This window comes from Chiloscyllium punctatum, chromosome 33 (genome assembly GCF_047496795.1).
Source record: "Chiloscyllium punctatum isolate Juve2018m chromosome 33, sChiPun1.3, whole genome shotgun sequence".
Taxonomy (NCBI): domain Eukaryota; kingdom Metazoa; phylum Chordata; class Chondrichthyes; order Orectolobiformes; family Hemiscylliidae; genus Chiloscyllium; species Chiloscyllium punctatum.
Genome location: NC_092771.1, coordinates 13,294,240 through 13,305,441, shown reverse-complemented (window position 1 = coordinate 13,305,441; position 11,202 = coordinate 13,294,240). Strand labels below are relative to the sequence as shown.

General features: G+C 43.1%; 1 protein-coding gene across 3 annotated transcripts in view; it reads left to right on the top strand.

Annotated features, from left to right (window-relative positions):
* Positions 1 to 3,606: 3,606 nt before the first annotated feature.
* LOC140458445 (synaptotagmin-11) overlaps positions 3,607 to 11,202 on the top strand; it is a 63,605-nt gene continuing 56,009 nt past the window's right edge. For all 3 annotated transcript variants that reach the window (XM_072553022.1, XM_072553025.1, XM_072553023.1), the window contains exon 1: positions 3,607 to 3,765. In XM_072553022.1, the coding sequence (XP_072409123.1) occupies positions 3,618 to 3,765 (148 nt within the window). In that variant the 5' untranslated portion in view covers positions 3,607 to 3,617. The remainder of the gene's footprint in view (positions 3,766 to 11,202) is intronic.

Here is an 11,202-nt window from a genome sequence, read left to right as displayed (position 1 = left end):
AGTCGGTGGAGTTGTTGACAGTGAGGAAGAATGTGGCAGGTTACAGCGGGATATAGATAAGCTGCAGAGCTGGGCAGAAAGGTGGCAAATGGAGTTCAATGTAGGTAAGTGCGAAGTGATTTACTTTGGTAAGAGTAACAAGAAGATGGGGTACTGGGCTAATGGTCGGATACTTGGTAGTGTGGATGAGCAGAGGGATCTTGGTGTCCATGTACACAGATCTCTGAAAGTTGCCATCCAGGTAAACAGTGCTGTGAAGAAGGCATATGGTGTACTGGCTTTTATTGGTAGAGGAATTGAGTTCCGGAGTCCTGAGGTCATGTTGCAGTTGTATAAGACTCTGGTGCGGCCGCACCTGGAGTATTGTGTGCAGTTTTGGTCGCCATACTATAGGAAGGATGTGGAGGCACTGGAACAGGTGCAGAGGAGGTTTACCAGGATGTTACCTGGTATGGTAGGAAGATCGTATGAGGAAAGGCTGAGGCACTTGGGGCTGTTTTCATTGGAGAAAAGAAGGTTTGGGGTGACTTGATAGAGGTGTACAAGATGATTAGGGGTTTAGATAGGGTTGACCATGAGAACCTTTTTCTACGTATGGAGTCAGCTATTACGAGGGGGCTTTAAATTAAGGGGTGGTAGGTATAGGACAGATGTTAGGGGTAGATTCTTTACTCAGCAAGTCGTGAGTTCATGGAATGCCCTGCCAGTAGCAGTGGTGGACTCTCCCTCTTTATGGGCATTTAAACGGGCAGTGGATAGGCATATGGATGATAGTGGGCTAGTGTAGGTTAGGTGGGCTTGGATCGGTGCAACATCGAGGGCCAAAGGGCCTGTACTGAGCTGTATGTTTCTATGTTCTATGTTCTATGGTCCAGGTGAGATGCTGTTCGGAGGGCTGATGTGGGCTTGTTGGGTCGAATGGCCTGATTTCATGTATGGATTCTATTCAATGGAAAATAGGACGAAACTGAACTAGTCAAGACATATAAGTACAAATAGTTACATGTCTAAGACTGGGAATTCTGCAGTGAGTGACTCACCTCTTAATGGCCCAAAGCCTCTCCACCATCTATAAGGAGCAAGAAAAGAGTGTGATACAATGCTTTCCACTTACCTGGATAAGTGTAACTCCAATAGCATTCTAAGAGCTCAACACCATGCAAGACAAAGGAAGTCCTGAGAGTTGAAGTTGGAAATCCTTGCACACCATGGTGTGAAAACAGTTGTATAAAGTCTCTGGGACCCGAGAGCGACTTTACAGTGATATCAGAGAGCTGCTCTCCACTGGCCATAAATGGCACAGTGTGGGCGGAGTTAAAAGTTTCTGTGAGATTGATTGACAGAACGCTATGAGATCATGCTCTTCCAACAATGTAAGATTACGTTAAGTTTTGAGAGCTTGGTGTATCTCAGATTAACATTATTTACGATCCATATGCAGGTTGTAAAGAAACCTAAAGGTGAGGACACTTCTTAACTTACCTTGTCCTTGACCATTCGGTCTTGAACACCCACTTGTGGATGTGAGCTTAAAACCACACAACAAAGCATGGTCAGGATCCACTGAAGAGACAAACCTGGCAGTAGTGAGATTCAAAAACAAACCTGAAATCATTTGCAAATGAGAAGAACTCAAAACCATTTTCCCCAAAAACGAATCGTTGGTTCAGCTTTATGACTAGCCAGAAGAACCCCAAAGCTGAACAGCTCCTGAGAAGGGAACACTATGAACAGATAAAGCGTGCAAGGAAATAATAAAAGATAGCGTAAGTCAGAAAACGCTTTTGTTTAACAGCCAGTAATAGGGGAAGTAAATTTTTAAAGGTAAAGGAAAAACAGTGGGAGCAGTAAAACATCCACCTGCAGGGAACAAGCACCCACAAAAAGAAGCAGATTACTAGATACTCAAAGCCGATCTAATTCTTGAGGGGAAAATGTTTAAAGAAAAACTTAGACTGAAACAAAGTTAAGCCTTGCCATTTAGCAGTTTAGACAAATTACTTGATGGTAAATTTGTCAACAATTAAGTTAAGAAAATTCTTCAGAATCAGGTTTCAGGAACACTGGGTGGGGAAAAATTGCATAAGAAACGTTTTGTTTGGAATTGCATATTTCAAACCTCTAACTGTAACGTTAGTTAAGTCTTTAATATTTTGACTGTTTAGAATTCTGAGTTCTGAAGAACTATGATGGACTCAAGACATTATATCTGTTTCTGTCTCCACAGATGATGCTGGACCTGCTGAGTTTCTCCAGTAGTCTCTGTGCTTGTTCCTGATCTCCAGCTTTGCAATATATTGTCCTTTATAATGACTTGTGTGCATGTGTAAACATGTTTGTGCATACATTTGTGGGCATATTTGTGTGCATGTGCATTTGTACAGGATTGAGCATGTATACTTGTAGATGCATGTGTGCACAAAGGTGTGTACTAGTATGTGTTGTTGAGTAGATATATATATATATATATATATACACACACATATGTATATACACGCAAGTGTATACATGCAGGCTGGGGGGAAGACTGGTCTATAGAACACATGTAGGGGCAGCATGGTGGCTCAGTAGTTAGCACTGCTGCCTCACAGCAGCAGGGACATGGGTTCAATTCCACCCTCAGGCGACTGTATAGACTTTGCACATTCTCTCCTATTTCTGCATGGGTTCCCTCTGAGTGCTCTAGTTTCCTTCCATAGTCCAAAGATGTGCAGGTCAGGTGGATTAGCCATGCTAAATTGTCCACAGTATGCAGACTGGGTGGGTTAGCCATGGGAATACAGGTGGAGGGTGGGTCTGGGGGGATGCTCTTCGGAGTGTGGGCGTGGCCTCAATGGGCCAAATGGCCTGCGCCACACTGTGGGGATTCTAGGACACAGCGCGTTAACCACTTCTCTCAATACCTGACAACAATGAGGTGTCTGGTGGAATATAAGTTATGTGTGAAGAGGAAGGACACTGGGTCTATCTCGACTTCTTTACCCAACATACACCCTGTGGAGATTGAAATGAAAATCTGAATGTGCAGCGAAAGGAAAGACAAAGTTAGAATTCCAAATTCCAATGCAGCCCACTTTATATGAACTGTAATTCTAACACACTTCCTTTTCGAATGCTTTCATCCCTGTTTTGTATATCCATCATTTTCTATTTTATGCGCAGCCTCAGGCTACCTTTTTCTACAAAGAGTCCAAAGCCACCTGATTAACAAACACCTCTTGGACCAGCGTACCAAGCTGAAACCCTTTGTAGACAGCCTTCTGCAAAGGGGCAGGAGATAAAGGTGTGATGAATTGAGGTTAGAAAATTCATTCCTAGGAGGGATAAGTGAATGTGGTAGAGAAGCTGCTTCCTCTTCTACTTTCTGGCCCCTACTTTTCCCCTCGGAGTGTTTCCTCTGAGCAAAGGAGAGAATGGGTCGGGGAGAGGGTGAATCATACTTTGCTGTTTATCTAAACCTCCCACAGGTTTCTCCAAATCCCTGCTGTAAAAAGCCACTGAATGAAAATCAATTGGACACAGTCAGGCCACAACACCATGGTGATCGGAGGCACTCGCTTCTTTTGAGTTTGCCTCTGATACAGCAAAGATACATTTACTCAGGGAAGCAGAGGTGGATGTCTCCATGGACTGGTTACCCCACCCCACCCAAGCCTTCGCTGAGACTGCGACTTTTCCTTTTACATTGCATCAACTCCTGCTCAATTGAAAGCTGGAAGATTGAAGTTCAGTTTAATTGCAGCAGCTCCTTTGCATCAATGATGAGTAAGTACCTGAACTTAGATTTCTGCTGGCATGTGCCTTAACTGAAACAACTGAATTTTAAAATTCTGACAGATTTGTAATGACAGCTTGGGACCGACAACAAGCTAGAATTTCCATAACTTATTTGAGTTTAAACACATGTTAGCTGCAGTTCATGTGTATAGGGACATCGCTTTCTGCAGTAGCGACTATGTGGAATGTATGCATAATTATTAACCAATTGTGTGTCCTCCATAATAATCTATCTGCTGCTTCACAATATCTGTTGCAAAGTCCTGCATATTTAACTTTGCATATTTGAGCAGAATTACAAGACTCAGTAAATTATGCATTATATTTCTAGTAATAGCTTTTAAGCCTGCATCTCAGAGGTGACTTTTTTTCATAGAAGTGCAGTGTTTAACTCTTTCACTGACATCCTTTTTTACTTAGGCATTGTATTTAACTCTTACACCCATTTGGCTTAGTTTTTTTTGCTGTTGTCATTCACCTTAACTTAAGGTGAAAATTTCCTGTTTGAACAAAGGCATTTGACCTGCTACAGGATAGCTGTTGTGAAACTTGAAAGGGTTCAGAAAAGATTCACAAGAATGTGGCCACGGTCAGAGGGTTTGAGCTACAGGGAGACGCTGTATAGGCTGGGGTGTCAGAGGCTGAGGGGTGACCTTATAGAGGTTTATAAAATCACGAGGGGCATGGCTAGGTTGAGTAGCCAAAGTCTTTTTTTCCCACCGTAAAAGATCCAAAACTAGAGGGCATAGGTTAAGGTGAAGGGGAAGGATTTAAAAGGGACCTGAGGGGTAACTTTTTCACACAGAAGGTGGTGCGTGTCTGGAATGAGCTGCCAGAGGAAGTGATGGAGGCTGGTACAATTACAACATTTAAAAGGCATGTGCATGGGTATATGAAAAGCAAGGATTTGGAGAGATATGGGCCAACAAAAGCAAATGGGACTGGTTAAGTTTGGAATACCCGAACTCCGTGGACAAGTAGGACTGAAGGGTCTGTTTCCATGCTGCATGACTCTGATTCCATGATTACCAGGTGCCAATTTCTGGACATTAAAAAAACGCTATGCATTAAGAGTTGGAATAAATTTAACCATCAGCATTTGAAAGGAAAATGTGGGTTTGAAGGAAGGGGGCTGATATCTCTGATGGCGAAAGGGAGGGACGTCGTGCTAAGTGTCCATTACAAGCATGCAATCTCCAAAAGATCAATGGTATTTTCAGGAATGGCATTAAGAAACATGTAAAACTAATAATATGTCAATTTTAAAAATCATGTGTCTGGGTGGCTTGATACATAATACTTTAACATGCAGCAAGTGATCAGAAAGGAAACGAGAACGTTGGCATTTATTGCAAGGGGACTTGAGTGTAAACATAGGGAAGTGCTGCTACAGCAATCCAGAACTTTGATGAGACCACATCTGGAATATTGTTCACAGTTTTGCTCTCGTTATTTAAGGAAGAATATAATTGCATTGGAAGCAATTTATACAGGGTTTAGGCAATTGTTTCCTGGCATTTAAGAGTTAATTTATGACCAGAGATTAAGGAGGTTGGGCTTATCAGTACTGGAGTTAGGAAGAATGAGAGATGTTCTGAGTGAACCATAAAAGATGCTGAATGGGGGTTGACAGGACAGATGTTGACAGGATGTTTCCCATTTTGGGACAGTCTAGAACTAGGAGACATTGTTTAAAAATTCGGGTCTCCTATTTGAGACTGAGGTGACAAGAATTCGTTTCTCCAAGTCAGTAATCGGTGGATTTCACTTTCCCAGACAGAAGTCGAGTCTGGTTCATTGAGTTCCTTCATGGTGAAGGCAGGGTCAATCGAGCCAAAAGAGAATCAGATGGTTACATGAAAAGGAGCAATGTGAAGGGTTACAGCAGGAAAGTGGCCCAAGGTGAGATGTTCATTCAGGCAGCCGGTTTAGACACGATGGGCTGAAGGGATGTTGTCTGCTCTGTAACAATAGGCAGCCTGGTGGCTCAGTGGTTAGCACTGCTGCTTCATGGGACCTGGGTTCGATTCCAGCCTCATGTGACTGGCTGTGTGGAGTTTGCACATTCTCCCCATGTCTGCGTGAGTTTCCTCCAGGTGCTCTGGCTTCCTCTGCAGGAATTGATGGATTGGCCACAGCAATTTTAGCCAGTCCAATTTTCTGTGTCCTAACCCAGTGTGACCACAGCGACCTGACTCCCCACATTAAGATCACCAGCTATAGAAAAGTGAGAACCTCGCTTTACATTCACTCGGACTGTAGCAGATTACAATGTGGCGTGGAACAATATAGCATAGAAAGATGTCATTCAGCCCATCATGTGCATCTGTGCCAGCTCTTTGAAAATGTTACCTTATTTATCCCACTCCCCTGCCCTCTCTCCACCAGTCTGCTGAGTGAACCCAATCCTTTTTCAAAAAACTATTAAGTCATGGATATGTGCATGCCTGGCCAGGCCAGCATTTATTGCCAATCTCTAATTGTCCAGAGGGTAGTTAAGAGACAAGCACATAGCTGTGGGTCCAGAGTCATATGAAGTTTTAGATTATAAGAGAATGGAAGTGATAATGCAGCTCTACAAAACTCTAGTTATCCCACAGTTGGAGTACTGTGTGCAGTTCTGGTCACCAAACTATAGGGAGATGTGATTGCACTGGGGTGGGTGCAGAGGAAATTCACCAGGATGTTGCCTGGGATGGAACATTTTAGCTTTGGAGAAAGGCTGGATAAACTCAGATCAGTTTTTATTGTAGCAGAGAAAGTTGAGAGGGGACCTGATAGCGGTGTGTGTGAGGGCAGGCACAGTGTGGACTGGAAACTGATCCCCTTAATTAAAGGGTAATTAGAGGGCATAATTGTAACAGAGGGGATTTGAGAAAAAAAATCATACCACAAGAGAAGGTGAAGGGAATCATGAATCAAGAGAATAAGAGTTCGGAAACTTCACAATCTTTAAAAAAATAAATCCATAGATGAGCATTTGAAATGTCATAACGTTCAAGGGTATGGGTGGAACACTGAATGAGTGTGGATAGATGCAGAAAGGGCAGACTCATTGCATGGAAGGGTCTCTTCTCTGCTGTATGATTAGGTAAGGATTGCTGATTTCCTTCCTTAGAGAACGTTACTGAACCAGATGGGTTTTTACAGCAATTGGTTAGATGGATGTCGTGAGGCCAGATTTTTATTCCTCAGTTTTTAAACTGAATTCAAACTTCACCATCAGTTATAGTGAGTTTCGGAACCCAGGTCTCCAGAACATTAGCCTGGGGTTCTGGATTTCCTGTTCAGTGATGTTACCATTTCATCGGTACCTTCCCTCTTGCATACTGCTATTAAATGGTGTCTTTCAGGCAATGCATTCCAAACCATAAGCTGGCAGTAAAAAACACTATTCTCTGAACGTAGAGGCTAATTTCAAATTTGGAGGCTTTGTTTTAGCGGCTTTGACGTGAGCCTTATGGTAAAATTAGTGTGCTTTTATACATTTCACCCCTTATTGGAGCGAGAGTCTTTTAGAGAAATGAATGAAGGAAATGTCAGAGGATAATTAGTAATTAGTTACAGAAAGCACACACCTTTGTGAGATGGAAATATCAAGCATTAAGGGATACGAGAATGGCTTTCTAAAAATAGACTCTATTCAGAAAGACATGTTTTTCCAATTGTTCCCATCGATTATTGTAAAAACAGAGGCAGCTGTCAGAAGCTAAATTCCAAGGAAAGGTTTCTGAAGTTCTGGCTTTTTTCTTTTTGGAACAAGATATTGTGTGGTTCAAGTTAAAAACTGTGAAGGAAATTTCTTTTGTTATGTGGTTTAATGCCAACACTGAGGAGTTTAGATCCAAGACAGACTGATCAAAGAGAAGGCAAGAACTGTCTTCAGACTTGAGCTTATTTCTAACACTTTCCATAGAATCCCTGCAGTGTGGAAACAGGTCATTTGGCCCAACGATTCCACACCGACCTTCCAAAGAGCATCCCATCCAGACCCATCCCCATCTCACTATCCCATGCCTGTAACCCTGCATTTCCCATGGCTAACGTACCTAACCTACACATCCGTGGGCACTATGGGCAATTTAGCATGGACAATCCACTAAACTTGCAAGTCTTTGGACTCTGGGAGGAAAGGGGAGCACCTGGAGGAAACCCACACAGACATGGGGAGAATGTGCAAACTCCACACAGACAGACACCCGAGGCTGTGATCCCACAAGCTGCTGGACAAAGGGCATATATGAATGTTAGACTTGATTCATCTTCTCCGTTATGCTCACTTGTCAAGATAACGGATCCTCTGCTGAGTAGCCTGAGCACTAGGAAGGGAACAACCCTTTCAAGGAAGGAGAAATGTAACAAGGGTAAGATTATTCTTAAATGTAAGAAGTCACCATTGTTCCACTGAACCATGAGGCTCCTGTCTCATCAGAGAGAAGCAACTGATGGTGGTTTAGCCTGAGGGTCACCACACTACAGGTGAGGGGAGAGGTTGAGAAGGTGGGGACCTTCAGGTTAACCTCAGCCAGTGCGGGGAATTGAACCCAGGCTGTTGGCATCACTCTGCATCACAAACTAACCATTCAAGCCACAATCCCCCTTGTTTAAAGATAAGCCGTAGGAAGTTATTGTTTAATGACAGCAAACGATAACATTATTATGGAATGGATATAGGTTTGCTCGTTGCACTGGAAAGTTCATTTTCAGATGTTTCATGAAGGTCCCCACCTTCTCAACCTCTCCCTTCACCCGTAGTGTGGTGACCCTCAGGCTAAACCACCATCAGTTGCTTCCCTCTGATGAGACAGGAGCCTCATGGTTCAGTGGAACAATGGTAACTTTTTAAATTTAAGAATAATCTTACTAGATAACATCTTCAGTGAGCCTCCGGATGAAGCACACAATGGTGTAGCCTGCTTTCTATTTATGTGTTTGGGTTTCCTTGGGTTGATTATGTCATTTCCTGTGGTGACATCATTTCCGGTTATTTTTCTCAGGGCGTGGTAAATGGGATCCAAGTCAATGTGTTTGTTGATAGAATTCCAGTTGGAATGCTATTCTTCTAGGAATTCTCGTGCGTGTCTCTGGCTTGGCCTAAGATGGATGTGTTGTCCCAATTGAAATGGTGTCCTTCCTTATCTGTATGTAAGGATACTATTGAGAGTGGGTCATGTCTTTTTGTGGCTAGTTGGTGTTCATGTATCCTGGTGGCTAGTTTTTCTGCCTGTTTGTCCAATGTAGTGTTTGTTACAGTTCTTGCAAGGTATTTTTTTAAATGACATTAGTTTTGCAAACTAAAGTGTAAAAGTGTAACTTCTCTGTCCAACTGACTGCTGTACCTTCATTGCTCCAGTATGTTAACCTATTAAACAGCTTGAAGTCAATGCTTTATAAGCAGTTAATCGGGTCTTGCTCAGCTTAAATGTATATTTGCTCCTGGCTGCACCTTTTCGCTGTCTGGTCAGTTCTGGTCTCCATCTTATATAATAGATTAGATTAGATTAGATTATTTACAGTGTGGAAACAGGCCCTTCGGCCCAACAAGTCCACACCGCCCCGCCGAAGCGTAACCCACCCATACCCCTACATTTACCCCTTACCTAACACTACGGGCAATTTAGCGTGGCCAATTCCCCTGACCTGCACATCTTTGGACTGTGGGAGAAAACCGGAGCACCTGGAGGAAACCCACGCAGACACGGGGAGAATGTGCAAACTCCACACAGTCAGTCGCCTGAGGCGGGAATTGAACCCAGGTCTCTGGTGCTGTGAGGCAGCAGTGCTAACCACTGTGCCACCGTGCCGCCGTAGATACAGAGTCATTAGGGAAGATGTGGGAAAAAAGAACAGATACACAAGGATGATCTTGGAAATGAATGGATGTACTTACTAGGAAAGACTGAACTGAGAATTTCAGCCAGTTGGTGCATTGAAGAGTAGGTACAGAGCATAATCACAGAAACATCGAATAGAATCCCTACAGTATAGAAGCAGACCATTCCATCCATCCCAATCCTCCAAAGAGCACCCCATCCAAAGCCTACTCTATCCCTGTCACCCTACATTTCCTCATGGCCAATCCACCTAACCTGCACATCTTTGGACTGTGGGAGGAAACTAGATTAGCTCCAGAGAGAATGTGCAAACTCCACACAGACAGTCACCCAAGGTTGGATTTGAACCCAGGTCCCTGGTGCTGTGAAGCAGCAGTGCTAACCAGTGAGTCACCTTGCCACCCTAAAAACTGCTGCTCTAAAAATTAGAACCATATAAGAATGGATTGCTTGGTGACATTGGGCTTGTTTTTAAGAATCAGAATGAGTTTTGAAGAATCAGAGGTGATTTAGTTGAAACATAGAAGATCCTGAGGGGACATGACCAGGAGGATGTGGAATGGATGTTTCCTCTTGTGGGAGAATCTAGAACGAAATTGTTTAAGAACAAAGTGTCACCGAATTTAAGACAGAGATGAGGAAGCTCTCAGAGAGGTGAGAGCCTTTGGGATTCCCTTCCCCATAAAGGAGTGAAATCTTTAAATAGTCTTAGGGCAGGGGTAGATAAATTCTTGATGACCAAGGTTATGAAAGATTAATGGGGATATGCAGGACAGAAGAGTTGAGGGTAAAATCATGATCTTGTCGAATGGGGCAGGAGGGTTGAAGGGCCAAGTGGCCTACTCTTGCTTCTTGTTCTTTCAAGATCAAAGTCAGGAAAAATTCCCATCCACAAAGCTCAGTGGTGGTCTGGAACTCTCTTTTGAAAATTAGTGATGTTAAATCAATTTTAAATGTAAGACCAATAGATTGTCATTATCCATAATTATTAAGGGCTATCGGGCAAAAGCAGGGCTCTCGACAGAGTTTGGACATCAGCCATGTGAATAGACAACTCCTACCTTCCCATCTGATCTGACAATGGACAAGTTACTGAATCGAGTCGTGTCAATTAAGGGACCGTTGTTATCCCTGGATGTCAGGGGGAGAACTCTATTGCCTTTCTTTGATGCAGTACCATGTCATCTTGTATCTTCATAAGAGCAAACTAACATAATCAGCACCAAGCTAAATAAACAGTGGCTTCAGTTGTTATCATCAAATCAGGACAAAACATGTGAGTAAATGGAGACACTGTGGGTAGCATGGTAGCTCAGTGGTCAGCACTACTGCCTCATAGAGCGAGGTTTGATTTCACACTTGAAATAGGTTTTCACGTTCTCCCTGTGTTTTTATGGGTTTCCTCCGGGTGCTCCGATTTCCTACCACAGTCCAAAGATGTACAGGTCAGGTGCACAGGCTGTGGGAAATTGCCCTGTCCAGGCAGTCCTTCCAATAACACAATGATTGTGTTCTTGTACAAACCTTCGCTACATAAAAATGGCACTTAAGATATTGATGATGCAGTTGCGTTATAGCCAACACCTGTTTT